Source organism: Hipposideros armiger, unplaced genomic scaffold (assembly GCF_001890085.2).
Source record: "Hipposideros armiger isolate ML-2016 unplaced genomic scaffold, ASM189008v1 scaffold_380, whole genome shotgun sequence".
Classification (NCBI taxonomy): Eukaryota; Metazoa; Chordata; class Mammalia; order Chiroptera; family Hipposideridae; genus Hipposideros; species Hipposideros armiger.
The window spans coordinates 358218-380865 of record NW_017731730.1 but is presented as its reverse complement, the minus strand read 5'-3'; the positions used below and the strand labels follow the sequence as shown (position 1 = coordinate 380865).

The 22648-nt window shown below is 49.4% G+C and overlaps 1 protein-coding gene across 4 annotated transcripts in view; it reads left to right on the top strand.

The window, feature by feature from the left end:
* Positions 1-22174, top strand: part of SCN5A (sodium voltage-gated channel alpha subunit 5) — a 95233-nt gene extending 73059 nt beyond the window's left edge. For 2 of the 4 annotated variants that reach the window (XM_019662786.1, XM_019662785.1), the window contains exons 21-28: positions 5764-5937; positions 9639-9761; positions 11499-11780; positions 14219-14272; positions 14900-15037; positions 15693-15797; positions 16817-17087; positions 18611-22174. In XM_019662786.1, coding sequence (XP_019518331.1) covers positions 5764-5937; positions 9639-9761; positions 11499-11780; positions 14219-14272; positions 14900-15037; positions 15693-15797; positions 16817-17087; positions 18611-19851 — 2388 coding nt within the window. In that variant the 3' untranslated portion in view covers positions 19852-22174. The remainder of the gene's footprint in view (positions 1-5763; positions 5938-9638; positions 9762-11498; positions 11781-14218; positions 14273-14899; positions 15038-15692; positions 15798-16816; positions 17088-18610) is intronic. The other 2 variants (XM_019662787.1, XM_019662788.1) reach the window with 2 other exon arrangements.
* The last annotated feature ends 474 nt before the right edge of the window (positions 22175-22648 follow it).

The window sequence follows — 22648 nt, the reverse complement described above, 5'->3', positions numbered from 1 at the left end:
GCAAACAATAACAACAAAAATTAGAGTGTTGTTTTTTGTTAATATTGAACAAGGTTGAATTCAAGGTAAAACGCTTGAGATAAAACAAAAAGGGCCCAACCTATAAGAAAAATGTAACTATTACGAATATATTTGCTTGGGATTGCATAGCACCTACATAAAGCAAACATCATTGGAAAAACAGAAAAAAAGTGGCAATAGGGCAATAATACAGGGAGATTTTACCACACTTTTATTAGTTCTTGACAAACAAGGAGAAAGACCAAGACAATGAGAAATCTAAATCTATATCTATCTATCTGTCTATCTATCTATCTATCTATCTATCTATATATATATATATATGTTTAATAAATTTGATCTAACCTGATAATAACAAAAGTAATAGCTAACACTTAAATAGCACTCACTATGTGCCAGACCCTGTTGTAAACATTTTACAAACATTAATTCATTTTATTCTCACAATAACCCTATGAGTTAGGTACTATTATTAAGCCTATTTTGCCAATTAGAAAACTGCCATATATATAATATAGATTAAAAACAAACCCTTATAAATGTAAAAGTCATTCCTAAACAAACCTTGGATCAAACAGAAAACAGTTTGGTGGTAGGTTCATGGGTGTTCATTATATTAATAAGTAAGCAAATAAATAGAGAAACTATATCCATCCAAAAAAAAAAGTGTGCTGTAAATCAAAGATTCTGATTCATCACTTTGTAAATTATACACACGTCTAACCACACTGCTGTACACCTGAAACTAATATAAAATAATATTGCATGTCAACTGTAATTGAAAAAAATTAATTTTTTAAAGTGCAAAAAAAAAAAATACTGGGGTGCCAAAAATATATATACAGGTGGACACTTTGGTCAACGTTGCTCAAGCAGTAGTTCACCTTAATCAGAAGTATCTGGGCTGGCCAAGTAGCTCAGTTTGTTAAGAGCTCGCTAAGAGTGCGAGCTCTGAGCAACAGGGTCGCTGGTTTGATTCCCAGCCCGAGCTGAGCTGTTGCTGAGCTGCCAACAGGTGGCAGGATGGCTCAGCTAAAAAAAAAAAAAGAAGTGGTTGGATGCTGATGGTAACCACTTTGAGCACCTCTTATAATTGCAGAAGTCAAATGTGACTTGTATTCATCTTTTGTTACCAGTATATATTAGTATTACAATTTTAATAGTTTTTTTTTCCTTTCTTAAAATGTGTATATAATTTTTTGGCATCCTTTGTACATATTGAGGATCCAAATTCAGTTAGAAGACTGTAGAGCAAAGGGGCAACTATCCCCCAAGGAAAATTATTTAACAAAATATAGCTGCTAGCAACTATGTGAGGATCCATTTTGGATGCAGGGCAAGCCATGCCGCCTTGTTGGTGTTCACACCCTCTTATTTGGACTGAGCACAACAAGTCCAGCACGTCTCAGGGATCAGGAGATCCGGGCTTGGCTAGGCGAGCATCAGCTCACTCACAGAACCAGTGCCTCAGTAAAGATAAATATAATAATCGGTATTTTTATCCTTGATGTGTTTTTGAACGTCTCAAAGCCAAGCTTGAAAAATAATATATTCCAAGCTATGTCAATGTAATTTTTAAATTAGTCTGAGTTATTTAAATTATTCTAATACAGTGAAAAAGTCTGAAATTATTTTTTAACCATGCAATAATCATTCTCATAAAAAAGCCACTAATGCAAAAATTCGTCAACTGAAAAATTGGTGTGAATCAAAGTTTTCATTCCAAAATACAACCGATTCATGTTAAAATTCTTCTTTTAAAAAGGTCAACTTCATGCTTAAGAGGTAAGAAGAAATAATTTGCATGGAAATTCTTATTTAATGCCTTGAGTATATTTTTTAAGTGGCTCTGTGTCTGCAAAGCGTTAGCAGTCACTTGTACTTGAAGAGAACTCATGCATTGTCTTGCCATGTCCATTTACGTTTTTTATCTCAAATAGTAAAAGAACAGGAACTTCCTTTTTCTCTCCTCTAAATTTTTCATTAAAAAGCTCTGAAAACCTTTAAAAAAATATATGATTTAACCAGTTCTTTCTACCTGAAATCTAGAAAAAGAAGAAATGAAAAACAGAGGTAGAGAAAAAAGCTGTGATGGGGAAGGGGGACTAGAAAAATAACAATATTGAGACTATTGCATGTGGGATGTAGGCAAAGCTGTAATAAAAGTAAAATTCATAGACTTACACATTTGTATTATTAAATATAAAGAATATAAATTAATTATTTAACTCAAGAAAGTAGAAATATAACAACAAAATAATGTTAAGGAAAACAAAGAAAGTAATTAATAACATAAAAACATAAATTAATGAATTAGAGAATAAATAGGAAAACTGATAACATTCTAAAGCAGATTCCTTGAAAAATTAAAACAAATAGATAAACCACTAGCTAGTCTAATATCTCATATCTCCAAGGGTGTATTATTTCATATTCTCAAGGAAGAAAATAATCCCAGTCCTATTTAAAATATTCTAGTGTATGAAAAAAGATGGAAAGTCTACAAATTCTTTTTATGAAAGCTAAATAATGCTGATTTTTAAAACCTTAAGTATCCCAAAAGGAAAACTATAGACCAGTTTTCATACTCCATACGTATGAATAGACAATTTTTAAAACTGGTAAGAATAGAAATAAAACACATTTAGTGAAAAATTTACTTTCAAATTAACTTCCATCATCATCATTAGTAGTAAAGCACTTGAAACATGTTCATTAAAGTCAGGAATAAGAAAAAGGAAGATTTAACTCCTTTTTAGCTGTTGTCCATTACTTAATAAAATCTCGAAGTACTAGCTGGTGCAATTAATGAAGAAAATTAAACATAGTGTAAAAATTGGAAAATAGAAAAACTGAAGTTAGTATAATCAAATATAAAACAAGAGTTAAAAGCAATAGGAATAAATAGAAATATATCATTACTTATAAATAGTGATTGCCTAGAAAATTTTTTACTTATTAAAAACATTACATGGCCAGTTATAAAATATATATACAAAGAATTGTTGCTGTTGTTGTTTTATACTAACAGAAACCTTTTAGTCACAAGTAGCATTTCTCAAATATTCCTTACATGCCAGGCATTGTAAACATAAAGTAGATGGGAATAATTATAACCTGAAATGTTTAAGAGGAACATGAAGGAAACTATAAACCTTTGCTAAGGACTGTAAAAGAAGACAAACAGATCGATAAAAATACTATAAATATAGGCTGGTCTTGGGCAGGAAGACTCTGTATTGGTCCCTAAAACAGGTAATAAATTCAATGCAATAGCAATAAATTTCAACAACATTTTTGAGAGAATTTAACAAAACATTGCTAAAGTTTATCTTGCAAATTACTAAAAATGGCCAGGAAAATTCATATAATACCAATTCAGGAACAGACAGAGAAGTGGAACCACATAGAGAGGTCTGAACAGACTGAAGTAAGTGTACAAATGCAGTATATGATAAAGTTGACTTCTAATCTGTGGATTTTAAGTGGATTTTTTAATAAAGTGTTGAGACAGTGGACAAGCCACTCTGAAGAAAAAAATTTTAAAATGGATATTTGCTGTCTACCAAAATATATTACATTTTAAAAAATTGTAATATAAAACAATGAAACCAGAAAGTTAAAGAAAAAAGGGAAAGAAGGGTTATTTTTTTCTAGCCTTGGAATGCACAAGTTTTTACTAAATGAAAAACCATAAATGATATAATTATATTAAATTATATAACAAGTGAAAAGAAAATATAAAACTTCAGTATGGCAAACAAAAGTAAACAAGATTTAAAGGCACACAACTAGGGTAAAGTGTATCAAATAAAGAGTTAATGTCCCCCAAAAATCCAGATCCTCAAGTAAAAAAGAAATAATAGGCCAAGGAAATAAATAGGCAACTCACAAAGGAAACTGCAAAAATCCAAGAAAAGGATGTCAACATCACTAGTAATAAATAACGTAACAACATACAACTTTGTTCATTAGGCTGGGAAAGTGACAAAAAAGAAACACCACCAGTGTGAGTGGAATGCTGGGGAAACAGCCACCTTTGTGCACTGTGGAGGGAGTGACAAGTTGGTGTCCCCTTCTGGAGGTCCTGTTCCCAACCTGTACCAAAAGCACCCCTTTGACCTACCTGGTACCCCAATTCTAGAAATTCATCCTCAACAGATAATCAGACACATGGTTCATTGCAATGTTGTTTCTGCTAAGGATAAACTGGAAACAACAGAAATGTTCATTAATAGGCTTGTTGGCCAAATAAACAGTAGTATTGGGTTGTCAGAAAAGTCATGACGCATTTTTGCAATGAAAAACATAGAAAAAATACATCATGACTTTTCCGACAACCCAATATATGCAAGTAATGAAACATTACGCAGCCTTTAAAAAGAATGATATTGTGTGTATTCACATCAGTGAGTAGATAAATGTTCAGGAAAGATTGCTTAGTGGAAAAATAAATTTCAAAGCAAAATATTTAATATATCATAAAATTGTGAGCTCACATACAAACAAAACACACAGGGAGTGTCAAGAATGTGCGCCTAACTGTGGGCAATGGTTACTCTAGGCTCATGAAATTGGAGGTGCCTTTTATTCTCTTTTTCATAATTTCTATGTTATTTAATTTTTTAATAAGAAGCACACATTTCTATAATTTAAGAAAATACACCTATTAATACTTTGTATCTTGAACAACTCCCAAAGTCCATTTGGGGTCCTGAATTATCCTGTTGTCCCATGTACACTGCCCAGTTTACCCACATGTGTGCCTGGGCAGTGCATACTCGGGCACTGCAGACAGCGCTAGCCGCCTGGATCACTGCAGCTCACAGAGGCTCTGCAGCCAGACAGGAAGGCTGAGAGCCTCAGGTGGAGGCAGCTCCCCGTGGGCCTCAGTGATGCGTTCAGCTGCCTATACTGGGAGACTCAGAGCAGACTCTGGACAGGGAGCAGTAACTCGAGAGGAGCAGCGACAAATCAGAAGCCGGAAGGTGGAAGAGGGCAGCTGGGAGCCATCGGGTTTCTCTGTTGGCTTACGAATTTGGGTTGAGGCAGAAGTGAGAGGTGGAGAAAGACAACTCCCAGCATTTTAGGAACTTTGACTCTTAGATACGGAGGATTGCAGGTTGTTTGGCTATATCTAGTCCTGTGTTTTCTAACTTCCTACCTACAAACTGCCTTTACTATCATTTATTTAAAATTTTGCTTTAGATCAGCACTCAGTGTTCTTGTTTGGTTAAATAAATGTAAAGGGAAACTTTAAATGGTTGTTATCATTGGAAGCCAATATTATTTCCTATGAAAAGTAGGTAACTGCCTAAAGTAAATAGAGTGAAAACAAACAAAAAGTTTTATGTTGTGTCTAGCAGAAGGTTGTGAGCTGAGCCTGCACACCCTCTTTCTCCTTGTTAAAAGCGGAGGAGATGAGCAAGTTCTAGAAAGGTCTTTAAAATGCACTGGCCCAGAACTGAGATTTGCGCCTTCAGGTAAAGGAAGAAGTGTTCCCACTATAGATTCTGCCTTATTGTCCACACACCACGTCGGATCATTCACGGTTCACACGCTCCTTGGAGAGCGGGCCAAGGTAGTCCGCCGCTGACCGCGGAGGAGTCCCCTCACACTGTGCGTCTCTCCTCCACTCCCCGCCCCGCTGGGTGGCAGTTACTGTTAGAGATGATGCCTCCTGCAGGGTGGGATTGGTGATGATCAGGACATCATGTCCACCTTGTCCGGTCTGGTCTGCAGGCCTTCGAGGACATCTACTTGGACGAGCGGAAGACCATCAAGGTTCTGCTCGAATACGCCGACAAGATGTTCACCTACGTCTTCGTGCTGGAGATGCTACTCAAGTGGGTGGCCTACGGCTTCAAGAAGTACTTCACCAACGCGTGGTGCTGGCTGGACTTCCTCATCGTGGACGTGAGTGTGGCTCCTGAAGGGAAGAGGCGGGGCAGACAGTGCGAGCAGAAGCTGGGCCAGAGGAACGGAGGGACAGAGTGACAGGGCTGGCAGGAGTCAGCAGGCTAAAGTGGAGGCGCTGGGCTGTGCCTTGGGACAGGCAGAGGGGAAGGGGGCTGGAGCCTGGGGTCACAGAGGAGAGACCCAGGCCCTACCCGTAGGGTGGCCAGCCTGGAAGGAAGAGGAGGAATAGGAGACCTGGGCCCTGCCATCAGAACCCCCAATTTGGGGAGACAGAGGAGCAGGGGTCCTCAGGAGCCCCCAGGCTTCTGGAGGGGATGACACTCACCATGTGAAAGGGCGACGAGCAGTCCAGGCAGGGGTGTGGGGCTTACCCTCTCCGAGTGGCCAGAAGTGGGGGAGCGGACAAGCCTACCTTGTAGCAGTGACCATGGCATGTTGTAAAATGCCTGCCAGGCCCACTGGACATACGGCTGGTTAAGAGCCTCTGTGCCCTCGTCTGGAAGGAGGCTGTCTGCACAGGGGATAGAGTGAGCCAAGGTCAGAGGGGACAGGGCTGGTGAAGAGGTGCTGGGCAGGCAGGACAGATCCCCCTGGAGGATGGGGGTGGGGGGGAGTCACCTGTAAGAGGGAAGAAAGCCACGAACACTGGCGGAGGGGTTCCGGGTGGCTGTCCTGGACGATTGGGTAGCTGGCAAGGCTTGCCTGCCCAGCCTATGTCCAGGGAGGGCCTGGGGCAGAAGGTTGGCACATCCTCTGAGCACCCAGTAGGCAGATGGAATGGGAGGCCCCTGCCCCACAGCTACCCAGGACCCAGGACACTGCTGGGTGCCAAGCAGGGTGCGTGCAGGGTCCAGTGGGGTTCCTGGGCACAGTCGAGTGGGAGAGTGGCCAGAGGGCGAAGAATGAGGTTGGGGTGTGGGGCGGCCTTGGATCTGTGCTCCCCAAGGGCAGAGGGAGCCCGGTGAAGAAAGAAGGCTCAGGTCAGGGCTCACCGTCTGGTTGTGGTGGGCCCCACAAAACAGAATGTAGGTCAGGACCTGCAGACTGGGAAGCACTTTCCAGAAGGCACTCATGGCTTCTGGGCTCGGCCTTGGGCTCTGCTCACCATCAGGGGCTGTCCTTCCTATATTGGCAGAAGAGGCTCAGCCCTGTGCTCTGTCCCCACAACCTACTTAGAAAACAAAGGGAAGGACTCAGTCCTTAGTGGGCCTGGCCAGGGTCCAGGATGGGCAGGAGGTCAAACCCTGAGTGGCTGGGGTGGGAGAGGCGCCTTGGGTTCAAGTGTGCATGGAGACGCAGATCCAGGTCGTTGGACCTCCAGTCCAGGCCTCTTTCTATCACCCCAAGTGGCTGAGAGGATGCTAATGCTGGGGTGGGAGCTGCTAGGGGCAGAGAGAGGGGCTGTAAGTGCCCTTATAGGCTGGAGCCCTCAGAGCCCCCATGAGAGGAAGGAGAGGACCCCCGAGGCTTCCCTGCCAAGGGGCTGTAGGAGGGCCCGGAGGCCCTGGGAGCTCCTCCCTGAGGCCCCCTCAGCCTGTTCTTCCTGCAGCTTCTTGGGAAGTCAGGCCTACTGAGGGGTTGCCGCAGGGCAGGCTGGAGGGCATCTGCAAAGAGCTCCGGGGAAGCCCACCCACACCCCACCACCTGCCACTTTGGGGAACTTAGCTGAGGCCGGGCGAAGGGGACTGTCAGTGCTTCCTGCCCTGTCCCAACATTGGACAGTTAGCCTGTGGAGAAGGAAACCGAGGCTCACAGCAGACAGGGGTCTTGCCCAAAGTCAAGCAGAAGGAAGTGGATGTTGGAATCCAGGCTTTCCTGGCATTGGCCATGCAGACACCTCATGGGAAAGGTGGTCTTCAGGCCTCAGGGTCTGGAGAAGGATGTTTCCAGGATTAATTCATGCATTTTTTTCAATAAACACTGTTGAGCATCTATGTGCAAGCGCTATTGCAAGCACTGGGGTTCTCAGGGAACAAAACAGACAAAACCCCCCCGCCCACATGGAGGACGGCGAGTTACTAAGTCAGCCAATTTTGTATCATGTCAGAAGGTGATGTGTATGTACCATGAAGAAAAAGGAAATAGAGAAGGGGTTAGAAGGGCCAGGACACAGCGGGAGGGGAAGGTATAGATCACAGCTTTAAATAGGCTGGCCAGGTGGGCCCACTGAGGCAACATTTGAGCAGAGTTGAAGGAAACTGGGATGAGCCAGGCAGATGTCTGCAGAACATTCCAAGCAGAGGTTGGAATGGCAGTGCCAAGGTCCAAGTGTGCCCGGCACACTTGAGGAACTACTGGAGCAGAGTGAGTAGGAAAGCCAAGTGCAAGAGATGAGGCCAGATGCATGGGGCAGAAGGGGCGCAGCCTTTGGAAAACAGGGGCTTTTATTTAGAATGAAATGGGAAGACATTGCAGAGTTTTGAATAGAAGAGTGGCATGAACTGACTCACGTTATTAAAAGATCACCCTGTGTGTATGGGGTGGGGGTGGGGGTGGGGTGGCTCTGGTGGAAGCAGGGAGAAGAGTTGGAAGGCTATGGCAACAATCCAGGGGAGAGATGACGGTGACCTGGCCAGGATGGTGGCACTGGAAGTTGTGAGAAATAGCTGAACTTCTGATGTATTTTGAAGGCAGAGCCAACAGGAAATCCTGATGGGTTAGATGTAGGGTGTGAGAGACAGAGAGGAGGGAGGGATGACCCCAAGTCTTGTGGCCTGAGCAGCTGGAAGGATGGAGTTGCCATCAACCGAGATGGTGGGGGGGGGGACTATGAGTGGGGCAGATAGGGCAAGCTTTGGAAAGAACAGAGAGCAGGAGCGGCCTGCTGGAAGTGGACAGGCAGACTAGCCCCTGAGGCCCCGCCTTCAGGAGGTGGTTCCTGAAAGATGCCCCTCTGCCTCTCCAGGATGGGGACCCACAGCCTGGTATCCTTGAGGGGTGAGTGGGGGCAGCACAGAAACCAATCCTGGAGTCTTCCTCCTCCAAGCCCCTCTGCCCAGCCGGCCCCCGCCCAGTGCTCCCAAGCTTGGGAGGGAGCTGTGGGAGTCAGGCCCCTACCGGCTGCTCTCAGCACCCCCAGGCTGCCCTGAGTGCCAACGTGCTATTAATGGCGATTGCAGGCGAGGTCAGGCAGGAGGCCATTTCCAACCTGTGATCCCAAGCCAGCACTGACGTAAGAGGGACTAGGTGCCCGTGGAGCTTTAGAAGGATACAATCCATGGGGTAGGAATGCCACGGCGGGGGCCAGAGCAGAGGGAAGAGAGAGCTGAGGCTCGCATTGCCCCAGAATCTCCACCTGGGCCCCCCTTCTCTGAAGATCTCAGAATGTTGCGAAATCCAGCTTTGGGGAAAATGCCCCAGGATAGTGTGTCTGCTCACACCCAACCCACAATGCTCCTTCCTTCCCCCAAAGAAGCCTCTTCGGGGGAGGGAAACGGCAGGCCAAGAATTTGATTTAAAGGAAAACACATGGGGACCCAAAACCCAGGCTTTGTGTCCCTGGTCCTCCTTACCAGCAGGCAGCATTGGGGGCTGTCAGCACAGGCCTGAAAGTCAGAGCACACTGGGACTCGTCCCCAGCCTCTTGGGTCCCAGGAAGGCCTGCAGGCTGTCACACACCCAGACCTCTTTCAGGTGGCCCAGAGTCCTTCCACCGGCCTCTAGAGCTATCCCCGTGGCCCCCACCTTGCCTCCCACAGGTCTCACTGATCAGCCTGGTGGCCACCACCCTGGGCTTTGCTGAAATGGGCCCCATCAAGTCGCTGAGGACATTGCGTGCGCTCCGACCCCTACGAGCCCTGTCACGATTTGAGGGCATGAGGGTAAGAGGCGTGGCTGCCTTCCCACCAGGCAGTGGGAGGTGGCTCCACCGAGGGGACCCTCGGGCTCACTTGCTGACCAAGCAGCCCAGCTTGGAGCTGAGACTGTCGCCCCTGACTTAGTAGGAGATTGGGGGAGGCACCGCTGGGCTTCAGGGCACCCAGAGGGTGGAGAGCTGTGTGAACTTTCGCCCAGGCCTGTCACCGCCAGCCTCACTGGACAAAGAAGAGGAAGCAAAGCCCTGGGGCACAGGTGTCTTGCCTGCAGCCCAGCCCCACTGGCCCTGAAGCCCCCCCAGCTTCTGCTCTCCTATGGGGCCTCGTCTCTGTGTGTGCCCCCACTCTGTGTGCCCACATGCATGCCACCTTTCCTCCGACTACGATGGGCAGCAGGGCTGTAATAGTGAGGGTGAAGGAAGCAGGAATACAGTTTTGTATTCTCATTAACAGATACCAGTTTGCATTTGCTTAGTAAACTCTTGTGCACTATTTTCTAAGTGTAGAGCCGTGTGCATCTTTCAAGTCACCAAGTTTTACCAAAGAATGTGCACATATAAGGCGAATTTAAAAACCCACTTAGAGAAAGCACTACCCATAATATATAGCAGAAAACAAACGTGTGTGTGTGTGTGTGTACACTTTTTTTTAACAAAACGTGCAGTCTCTTGTGGCTTCAGCAGACACAACTGTGTGTGTCTCACTGACCGAGGTGGCACCATCCCACAGTCTCCATTTGGTTGATGGTTTTGAAGTTTGCCCACACCCCCGATTCATGGAGAAACAAATCACTTACTCACAAGTGAATAATCCAGCCTAAGTTAAATGACTCTTTGGGAGCAAGGACATTTGATTCCAGAGGGACATGGGTGAGATGCTAGTTGCCAGGAATGCCTCTGCTGTGGCTGTCAGCCACCGAGCCGGCCAAAAGCACACTTGAGAGTTGGGTTTCCCACCTTGTTCCTGGATTCACCATGTCTGCCAGAAAACCAGGGACCTCCTCTCGTTTGCATGTGCCAGCATTTCCCATTTTGGCCCCATACCCACCACACAGCCCCACACCAGTTTCACTTCCAGTCTGTGTGGCAAACATGACAGCTGGAGACTTGGTTAGTGGAGTGGGACGCCCCATCGGCCTTTGCCCAGGAAGCCTGTCCTGGGTACTGTGAGTTTAGATAAAGAGCATGAGGCAGTGGCTCCATTGGGGTCAGAGGGTAGCACAGAGACACACGGAGACCTCACACCGCCTGCCCTGTCAGCCCAGCTCCCAACCCAGCTCTGGAGAACTGTCAGACACCCTCCAGCCATACCACACGGAGGTCCCTGGACACACTTTAGGGAAGAACACCCCCAACCTGGTAACAGAAATCTCAACATAACCTGAAAGCTTAGCTCAGAGAATGTATCTCCATCGTTCTCTGGCATACTCAACCACAGAGACCCTGTTAAACATTAAGTTTGAAGGTCATGGATTCAGGCGAGGCAGGAAGGGAAAGGCAGATGTTCTCGAGTCATGTCTGACTTTGGGGTGCAAAGAGAAAGATGTGTGTGTTCTCTCTCACTCCTCTCACTCCCCACTAGGGCTTCCAGCCATGAGTTGCCTGCCTTTCCTTGGAGACAAGCGTGTTCTGCACCCCTCCCCCGCAGGGGCCCATAGGAAGTTCAGTAGGTGGGAGGGAGGCTTGAAAAGGGCATATGCTCTGGGCACCCCCGGGAGCTGAGTCTCTTCTCTGTCCACTTGAGGTTGTGGTCAATGCCCTGGTGGGCGCCATCCCGTCCATCATGAACGTCCTCCTTGTCTGCCTCATCTTCTGGCTCATCTTCAGCATCATGGGCGTGAACCTCTTCGCGGGGAAGTTTGGGAGGTGCATCAACCAGACAGAGGGGGACCTTCCTTTGAACCACTCCATTGTAAACAACAAGAGTGACTGTGAGTCTTTCAACGTGACTGGAGAATTGTACTGGACCAAGGTGAAGGTCAACTTTGACAACGTGGGGGCCGGGTACCTGGCCCTTCTGCAGGTGGTAAGTCTCGGAGAGGAGGGACTTCTTTCCTCTCACTGATTCTCCAGCAACAGGCATCTTCAACCCATGGTGTGGGCAAGACAGGGACAGTAGGGCCATTCGGGTTCCTCACAATAGAGTCACATTGCCTAAAGGAGGCTCAGGATTCTCCAGAGACTTCTTGGCTCCTTGGGAAGTCCCCAGATCTTCCATTCTGAAGCAGATGCCACGTTCTCCAAGGTGCATGGCAAGGGAGTTTAGCACTGCGGCAGAACCAACTCCCCGGCCAGTAATCAAGTTGACCTCCTCACGCTCTCAGTTTGGCAGCATAATGGCACAGGTTAAAAATGAAAGACCATGGATACCTAGGGATGGAAGTATTAGCTAAATTATTACTCTGGCCACCTCTCTGTGACAAAAGGTAATGATATCTCCTGCATTGCTTAAAAGAATATACAAAGGGTACCAAAAAATATGTATACACATTTTAAGAAAGGAAAAAAACTGTATTAATATGTACCAATAACAAAAGATAAATACAAGTCACGTTTGACTTCTGCAATTACAAGAGGTGCTCAAAGTGATTACCATCAGTGTCCAGACACTTCTGATGATGGCGAACTACTGCTTGAGCAACGCTGACCAAACTGTCAACATCTCTTAAAATGTGTAAACATCTTTTTTGGCACCTCCAGTATTTACTTCCATCTCTGATGCATAAGATAACACACATGGCCCTACTCAGTCTTTCCAAAGTCTTCATTGATTTGTGAGGACGATGGCTTCAGTAATTATAACACATGCCATAAAATTCACCTATAGATGGCCTTGACAACAAAAATGCAAAGAGAATCATCACGCATGAAGCTGCAGCTTGCTTTTCTTGTTATCCCCGTCTCAAGCCCAGACACCTACCTGTCTCTAGAGCTCAAAGCAGAGGAAAACTCAATGGGACTCCCATCTGAAAATTTAATGCATCTCCACTCACACCTCCACCCACCCCTTAAATCCCAGCAGTAGCTTTCTCCAAAGACTCCCCTGAAATACCTCATGGAGAATAGGATTAGAGACAAACCCAGAAAGCCTGCCATCCCTGTGACTGTCCCTCTGGATATCATAACTTGGAAGGAAAGACCCTTCTTTTATAGACAGAACTGCCCGCCTTTCAAGACAGAACCACACAATGGCTGGAAAGAATTCAGTCATGGGTCTCTCGTAACCTTGGGTGGTCCCCGGCAGTTTCCTAAGCATTTGCAGGCCTCTGTGGTCAGATAAGGGCCTCATTCACAAAAAACTGAAATAGTTTTGCCTTCTGTGGGACAGCCTCAGTTTCCCCATCTGCCCTGCCTGCCTCATAAAAACTCTCAGACATGGAAAGTTTGTGTGAACTAACTTGTACCTTGGAAGGAGGCTCGGGGCAGGACTGGATTTTGCCGAGGACACAAGTGAGACCCACTGGGCTGTCAGGCCTCGCCACCAAGTCTATCTCTTCCTAGCAGCCCAGACTGGAGCCCACAGTGCAGCCAGCTCCCAGGCCCCGTCTCAGGCAGCCTCCCTCTAGACTGCCTTACCATGGTGTGCTTGAGCCAACTTGTGTGGGCTCACAAGAGCTAATTGTTACATTTTCAGATATTTTGTAGGGCATTAGTAAGAATTGAATTTTATCAACTTGTAATTAACTAGATGATATGAAAACTCACCATTACCGTTTAGTATCATCTATGCTCTTAAGGTTATTACATCTATTGTACAGTGGAAATGCTATAAAGCTACGCTCCTGTGCATTGCTTCCCAACTCTGTTCAGGAGCAGCCGCGTTGCCAAGTTAAAATCAGCCATGGTGGGAGGAACTACACAGGGAAATGGGCAAACCCAAGAATGAGGGCTTTTTTTTTTCTTTTGGAAAGTCATTTGTTTGCCATTTTCCCACACACCACTGGCAAAAGGACCACCTTAAGTACAAGGGAAGGCTCTGGGATTCTTCAGGGACTTCCTCTGAAAGGCTGGGGGCAGAAGCCACAAGGTTCTCTGAGGTGCATGACAAAGGGGACCAAGTCAGCACTGGGGTCCACCTTAAGCCAAAACAGAGAGCCCAAGCCCCACCTCTCTGTCCACAACACGCGCTATAGCACTCTGTGTTGTTTTAGAATCTGAAATGAATGCGGATCTGAGAGGCAGACCTCCCTCAGGACTCATCAGTCTCTTGGCCGACATCACAAAGACAATTTCCCCTATTGTGTGGCCTTCTTGGGCCGTCTGCTCGGCAGGCTCCCCTCCATCCCCAGACCTGAACACCGAGGCCTTTGCCTGACTGCACAGCCATTCGGACGCTATGAAAGGGTTGGCTGCTAGCTTCTTGCAGAAGGCTACTTCCTGGCCTCACCGGCCCAGACAGGGGCCGTAAGTAGCTCAATCAATGCAGAATTAAATGATTTTCTTACTCTTGTCTCTTCCTTCCAGGCAACATTTAAAGGCTGGATGGACATAATGTATGCAGCCGTGGACTCCAGGGGGGTAGGTTACCATACTGGCCTCCCCCACCAAGTCAGGCATCTGAGGCTCCCGGCTGCTTGGCCACTGGGGAGTCAGCGTCTGCACCTGGAAGGCTATCCCATAAGGGCCAGACCTCTTATGTCAACCTGGAGTTGAGCCTCTCTGGAATGCCCAGGCCTGGCCCTCGGGCCAGGTTGCGTGGTCTCCCAAGGAGTCTCAGAATTCTTAAATATCTTTCAGATTCAGTTCACTGTCGTTTATATGAATCTTTAAAGTCTTACCCCAGGGCTAGAAGCAACAGAGATTCCAATCAAGCTTCTTCTCTTGTTTGTGTGCCTCATCCACCCAATCACACTGACAGTTCATTGAGGACTGAGATGCCCATATTCTCAAACCTCCCAGTGGCCAGGGGCAGAATTCATGCAGTGACACTGTGCCAGCCCTGAGCCCTGCATGCCTGCTCTCCTCACCTGCCACTGTCCACTCTTCTCAACTCCACCCTCACCCATCCCTGGCCCTGCTCTGTACTCACACACCTGTGCTGATGACCTTCCTCTGGACACACCCTCTCTCCTAGAGTTGGCGCCCCCAGCCAGCCCACCCCCATTCCTGCCTGTCTGATCCCCTGTCTGATTTCTCACCCTTTAGTATGAAGAGCAGCCCCAGTGGGAATACAACCTCTACATGTATATCTACTTTGTCGTGTTCATCATTTTCGGGTCTTTCTTCACCCTGAACCTTTTCATCGGTGTCATCATTGACAACTTCAACCAACAGAAGAAAAAGATATGTAGAGCGCAAGCTCCCCCCCCCGGGCTCGCAGGGCTGGGTGCCAGGACACTGAGGAGCCATTCTGGCTCCTGGTCCCCTTTTGGCTTTCTGTTGGGGATGGTCCTCTGCTTGCCCCTACCAGAGTGGGGTGGGAGAGGGGCGCATCCATGATGTAACATGCCTAGGCCTACAAGAGTGTAACAAGGGAGCCATGCCTGTCCTAGTCTGCCTGAGCGATGAGGCTCCTTAGAGAAGCTGGGTGAGGGTGAGGACTCTTTACCTGGTCCATGATCAGGGACACAGGTGGGGCCTGTGCAGAGGCCGGGGTCTTCCCAGAACTCCATCAGAGCAGCCATGACTGGTTTTCAGGCAAACCACGTGGTCAGGCAGAGCCTGGCTGCATTGTGCAGGGGAGGGTACGGGGTGGGTATAGGATTTCCAGGTCACAAAGCCAGAGAGAGCTCATCTCAAGGCAAATAGGGACGGGGCTACTCTGTAGAAGCAGGTTTGGGGAAGAATCTCTGGTATAGGATAGGGGCGTACTTTACCAGGAGAGGAAGCGAGGAAGAGGCCCACCCTGGCACCCTCGTTAAGGAGGCAAGATCCCTGTGCCCTCCACGCTGGAGCCTCTGAGGACCCCCAAATGATTCTGGTGCCTGTCTCTCTGCACTTAGGGGGCCAGGACATCTTCATGACAGAGGAGCAGAAGAAGTACTACAATGCCATGAAGAAGCTGGGCTCCAAGAAGCCCCAGAAGCCCATCCCCCGGCCCCTGGTGAGCCAGGCTTCTAATTCAGCAAGAGGAGGCAGTATCTGCTGGGGGCAGGGGCAGCTGAGAAACCCCGACACCACACGACTTACTCCCAGGGCCTCTTCACAGTCTTTCCACCCAGCCTGGGGCCCTTGGCCAGTCCAGGGCAGAAGGGGCACTCTCAGGTGTCTGACCATACACTGAGGTCTCAGTCTTACGGAGATAGTAAGGAAGACACAAGTAGACTGTGACAACCAGGGGACGCTTGTCTCCCAAAGGAACCGATCTGCCTCTGAGTGAGCCCCCTCCTCCCCTGCACGGGTAGGGCAGGGCAGCCATCACAGCCCCAAGCCCCATTCATAGCCTCATCCTACAACCCCCTAAACAGTAGAGTCCCCTGATGGGTGGGGCCAGGAGGGGTGCTGGGTCCTCTGCCAGGCTGACTGCCTTGCCTGATTAAGCCATTCTCTAAAAAATGAGTGTGTGTGTGTGTGTGTGTGTGTGTGTGTGTGTGTGTGTAACTACATGTGAAAGAGTGTGTGTGTTTGACTTATTTATAATCTCTCTTCCCCAAAATAATCTGGGGTGGTTTACAGTTAAAGACACATAAATATAGTTAGCAGAATAAATAAAATCCTTAAAAAGAGTGGAGAAAATTTGTTAACCTGAGAGCAGATACAATTACTAGCTGAACTTTAAATTTGACCTTGAGCCTTCAGACAGTGGGAACAAAAAGAGGAGAACAATGAACGATATGCTAAGCAAACTCAGAGGAGAAACCCCTTCCTAAAGATCCATCAGAGAAGGCCTCAGGGTAGAGGACGCCTCAGGGCTGGGCCTTGGAGCCCAGGGAGCTTTGCAGCAGGAGAGCCAAGCTATTTCAGCCTCCTGACTTCTTCCTCTCACCGTGACAGTCTGGTGGGATGTTGGCCTCACCAGAGGGTGGAGTATGAGGGTTGGTGATGTGGGCCCAGAGGTAGCAACAGGGGGCCTGTTAGCCTGCTGCCCTCCCTGCTGAGTGCATCTTTTGCCCCTCCTTTCAGAACAAGTACCAGGGATTCATATTCGACATTGTGACCAAGCAGGCCTTCGATGTCACTATCATGTTTCTCATCTGCTTGAATATGGTGACCATGATGGTGGAGACAGATGACCAGAGCCCTGAGAAGGTCAACATCTTGGCCAAGATCAACCTGCTCTTTGTAGCCATCTTCACGGGCGAGTGTATCATCAAGATGGCTGCCCTGCGCCACTATTACTTCACCAACAGCTGGAATATCTTTGACTTTGTGGTTGTCATCCTCTCCATAGTGGGTGGGTATACAAGTTGGCTGGACAGAGAAGCCCTCCCCAGGCCAGGTCTCTCCTCCAGCTTTGGGTCTGTACTTAAAGGCCAAGTACACTAAGCTCTTTCATTCTCTTCTCTCTGCATTCCTCACCTCTCCCCCATCACACGCACAGAAGCATATGCTCAAACCCTTGACCCTGCCCCCACAGAACTCTGCCTTGGGGTGACTGATTTTCATCTCGCTGCCGTGTACAGCCCCTGCCTTTGGTAATTTCAGAGGGAAATACAGGGGCTGAGGCAGGGGTTACTATGGCCACAGTGATGGGCAGATGATTAGAAGCTAGAAGTAAGGTCAGGAAATACTCTGGAAGGTCCCAGGCAGAGGGGAGGGTGAGAACGTTGCCTCGGGGGACTAGAGAGAAGCTTTAGAGACTGTAGGATGTCAGCAGCAGGAATGGAGCTATTGAGGGACAGTCTTAGAGGCTTCAGGAGGCACAGCATGTACCTCGTAACACCTACTGGTCCCAGTGCTTGGCCATACCAGAGAGGCGTAGTTAACAGGTCAACTTGGAGCCAGAGTGTCTGAGTCAAATCCCAGCTTCTCACTGACTAGGCCGCAACTTGGGTAAGTTACCTCACCTCTCAGTTTCCTCTTCTGGAAAATGAGGGTGATGGTATCAGCTTACTTCCTAGTTTGACTGGAAGGGCTTGATGGATGATAGAAAGTGCTTGGCCCAGTGCCTGAATGACAGTAAACACTGGACACATGTTAGCCAGTGACATCATTATTATATGAGGTGTCTGGAAAGGTCTCTCGGGCCAATACAAGGCAAGTTAATTTCATTCTTTCTCCTATAACTCATATCCCCTGCTCCTTAACACTCTAACAGAGTAGTTGCTAGAGACCCACGGCTGGGGAAGCCCTGGAAGCTAGCAGAGTTGGGAGGGTGACAGGCACCATCTCAAGAGAGGCTGAGCTGCAGCAGGCGTGGTGTGGAGTGGCATGGCGGAGAATGCTGACTTCCGGGCCAGTGCCTCTTGCACTTCAGTGTATACATGAATCATCTGGGCTTGTTAAAATGCAGTGGGTCTGGGGGTTCTGCATTTCTGGTAAGTGTCCAAGAGACCCCAAGGCTACTGGTCCTCAGACCACACTTTGAGTAGCAAGGAGCTAAAAGGCCTGAGTTCTGTTCCAAACTAGTCCACCAAGATGCTGAGCAAGTCCCCTCAGGTCTCAGAACCTGTGACCTAGAAGATGGGCCTGATGCAGTTCTGTTGTTCAGGTATTCTCAGAAGACTCAAGGAACAAAGGGGTTGAGAAGGTAAAGGATGTGGGGACGGTGGGTTCTCATTGTCTGGGTCGTATGCAGAAATGGAGATTCAGAGAGGCAGGTGGCAGGGAGAGCAGGGTCCTTGCAGTTAACCCAGTCCTCCTGGAAGGGCCTCCTGTGCCTGGCTCCTGGCTGTACCGAGACCCCACCCAGCGAAGTTGGGCTGGAGGGAGCACAGAAGCGCCACCGGTGGCCACAGTCTCTCTTGTTTCCCACAGGCACTGTGCTCTCAGACATCATCCAGAAGTATTTCTTCTCCCCAACGCTCTTCCGAGTCATTCGGCTGGCCCGGATCGGCCGCGTCCTCAGGCTGATCCGAGGGGCCAAGGGCATCCGCACCCTGCTCTTTGCCCTCATGATGTCGCTGCCCGCCCTCTTCAACATTGGCCTGCTGCTCTTCCTCGTCATGTTCATCTACTCCATCTTCGGCATGGCCAACTTCGCTTACGTCAAGTGGGAGGCTGGCATCGACGACATGTTCAACTTCCAGACCTTCGCCAACAGCATGCTGTGCCTCTTCCAGATCACCACGTCGGCCGGCTGGGACGGTCTCCTCAGTCCCATCCTCAACACGGGGCCCCCCTACTGTGACCCCAACCTGACCAACAGCAATGGCTCCCGGGGGAACTGTGGGAGCCCAGCCGTGGGCATCCTCTTCTTCACCACCTACATCATCATCTCCTTCCTCATTGTGGTCAACATGTACATCGCCATCATCCTGGAGAACTTCAGCGTGGCCACGGAGGAGAGCACCGAGCCCCTGAGCGAGGACGACTTTGACATGTTCTATGAGATCTGGGAGAAGTTCGACCCCGAGGCCACCCAGTTCATTGAGTACTCGGCCCTGTCCGACTTCGCCGACGCCCTAGCCGAGCCGCTCCGTCTCGCCAAGCCCAACCAGATGAGCCTCATCAACATGGACCTGCCCATGGTGAGTGGGGACCGGATCCACTGCATGGACATCCTCTTCGCCTTCACCAAGAGGGTCCTGGGTGAGTCTGGGGAGATGGATGCCCTGAAGATCCAGATGGAGGAGAAATTTATGGCGGCCAACCCATCCAAGATCTCCTACGAGCCCATCACCACCACGCTCCGGCGCAAGCACGAGGAGGTGTCGGCCATGGTCATCCAGCGTGCTTTCCGCAGGCACCTGCTGCAGCGCTCCGTGAAGCACGCCTCCTTCCTGTTCCGCCAGCAGGCCGGCGGCAGTGGCCTCTCTGAAGAGGATGCCCCTGAGCAAGCAGGCCTCATTGCCTACATGATGAAGGAGAACTTCTCCCAGCGCCTCGGCCCGCCCTCCAGCTCTTCCCTCTCCTCCACGTCCTTCCCACCTTCCTACGACAGCGTCACTAGAGCCACCAGCGACAACCTCCAGGTGCGGGCGTCTGACGACAGCCGCAGCGAAGATCTCGCGGACTTCCCCCCATCCCCAGACAGGGACCGAGAGTCCATCGTGTGACCCTCCCCCCAGCTGGCCAGGACACATTGAAAGGCAGCCTGTTGCCTCATGGCAAACCCGAATGCAGCCACAAACCAGCATCTGCTGGGCCTTCCTTGCTTTAGGCTTCGGGAGTGAGAGACGAGCCTGAGCCCCTTGGATCGACAAGGCAGTTCTGTGGCACCGGTGTGGACGGCCAGAAGCACTTGGCCAAGCTGACTATTTGGAGCGGCCTGTCCCTGGAGGCCTCCCCCCACAGTGGCCTGGTCTGGTCAGACAACACCCCAGGGCTCAGAAAAGCAACTCCACCCCAGTTGCGGAGGCAAAATATAAAACTGAGACTGTATGTTAATGTGAATGGGCTTTCATAAATTTATTATATTTGATATTTTTTTACTTGAGCAAAGAAGTAACTTTTTTTCCACGGACATGGGCAGCGATTCACACTGCCTCTTCTGAACTCTGAACAGGAGTGTCTGTGGAGCTGCTAGAACTCTGTTCTCAAAGCAAAAGTGGAATCCAGTGTGGTTCCCATAGGCCTTCACTGCCCAGGGGCAGAAAAGGGTTCTCCTGCCGCCTGGGCTAAGGTACCAGGAGAGCTGAAACCCTTCCCTCACACACACGTGTGCATGCACACACACACACACACACACACACACACACACACACAGGCCAGACACAGGATCCCTTTAGATGAGTGTCAGATAGCTACCCCTGCCCCAGCCTAAGGGAGACAGGCCTGTCTTCCCAGCCCCCACAGGTAGGGTTCTTGTCAGTGGGGGCTCACTCTGGCCTTCCATTGTCCCCAAGGTCCTGTTTCCCCCTGTGTTTTTATGCAGGCCATACGGGGGTCAGTTCTACAAAAATAAAAGGCTTCCAGAAGAGTGTGGCCTAGGTCCCAGGGCTGGTCCTAGGCACTGACATTGCCTTTTCTTCCCAGGAGAGCTTGGCCTTCTGCAAGAGTATTAACGTAAAACTGAAGGGCCTGAGGGAGCCAGCCTTATTCATGGCCTGCCCCACAGGCCAGAAAGAGAGGGCTGAGCCCCGTGGGTTTGGGGCTAAGAAGCTCAACAGAGCGTCAGCCCATCTAAAGAAGGGAACCTGTTATCATCCCCAGGGATCGCTCTCTGGACCTTTCTGCCTCGAACCATGGAGGCAGGGGCATTCCTGTGTGGTCCCCAGCTTCTCTCCAGGCGAAGCAGCATGGGAGTGGGGAGGGCAGCTTGAAAAGAGGCCTCGGATGGTCAGGCCCAGTTCCCATGCCCTGGGAGGGGAATGAACCTTGGACCCCTTGAGAAGAGAGTAGCATGGCCTTGGACCAGCCCTTCCAGCTCAGCCTTGGGTCCTGGTGGCACCCACACACAGGACCTCCTTGGACAGCATCCCGGCTGTCCCACAGGTCTTATGAGAAAGCCTTTTCAGGGAAAAAATACTTTTTGTAGTCCAGTTACCCCCCAGGGCCTCTTCAGCTGCTGACAATCCTATTTAGCATATGCAAATCTTTTCATGTAGAGAACTGTCACTCTTGAGAGTGACAGTGTTGGCTGGTGGAGCCTGTGCCTGCAGGAGCTCGGCTGCCCAATTCCAGCTCTCCAGCAAGGCCGCCTTCCACCAGGCGTGCAACCTCGCAGGCCACCTCTCGGGGCAGCCCAGGAAGCCGGAAACTGGCTGCTCCTAACCTACCTCGCCGAGCTGTCGGAGGGCTGGATGTTCTGAGCTCATGGCAGTGCTGATGGCACTGCCAGTGAGTAAAGTATTACATTTCTTCCTGTCACCCCGAGTTCCCTTGGTGGCAACCCCAGGCCCCACCCCACCCCCTAGTGATTTCTCTTCTCCCATGTTCCCTTTGAGTCCAGTGTAGGATGCGGTTTTAACTAACCCAGTGACACTTCTCCGAGTGGAAATCTTATTTTTGTAGGTCTCTGCGCTTTGCCCTCAAGACTTGGAGAGGTGTGTGCCCTCCCGGCACAGGCAGGAATGAGGCTTGGGAGGCGGCCAGCCTGCCAGCCCAGCTGGCCGGAAGGAGACTGTGGCTTTGTGTGTGTGGACAACCTGGGAGTCTTGAGACAGGTGTCCGAGGCTGGCCGGTGACAGCCACCAGTGGCTGCCGACAGTGTGGTTGAGGGCAGGGACAGGCAGGACTCAACTCCTCAGCTTTTAGTGTGGCTCTCCTTCCTTTCTTTTCTTTTTTTTTTTCTAGAACTGCACAATGACCAGCAGGAGGGGAGAAGAGGGTAGGAAAAAGGAGGGAGGGACAAACGTCAAGTGCCAGCTGTTGTCTGAATTAATTGAGCACTTCTCACCAAACTTCGTGTATAAATAAGATACATATTTTTAAAACAAACTGATAAACGGCTTACATGACCTGGACTGGGCTCTGTTCTTGCGCTGAGATTTGACAAGGGCGGTGGCGGAGGCCCCAGGGGCCTGAGAGGAGGCCTTGTCCTGAGCAGACCTGCACAGCAAGGGTGTTGTGGGGAAAGCAGGATGAGATCCTAAGAACCACACAGGACTTCCAGTTGTCTTCCCAGGAAAGGGGCCGGGTCGTGGGCAGGCCCAGGAAAAATGGGGTGTGGGCAGAGCAGTCTGCCCCCATGAGAGGACACCGAGGGCCTGCCTTCCGGGACTCCCAGTCTGGGGCACTGTGAAGGGGAAGGACCGCGATTTGGGGTTCACACAACGGGAAGCGCTTGGAAAGGTAGATGCAGGAAAGGGACACTGCCATGGAGAACAGCCGAATGGTGGCACCTTGGTGTCAAGCCAGGCCCAGACCTGTGACATGTGACACTGACTTCCTGGCCCTCAGTCCACTGCACCT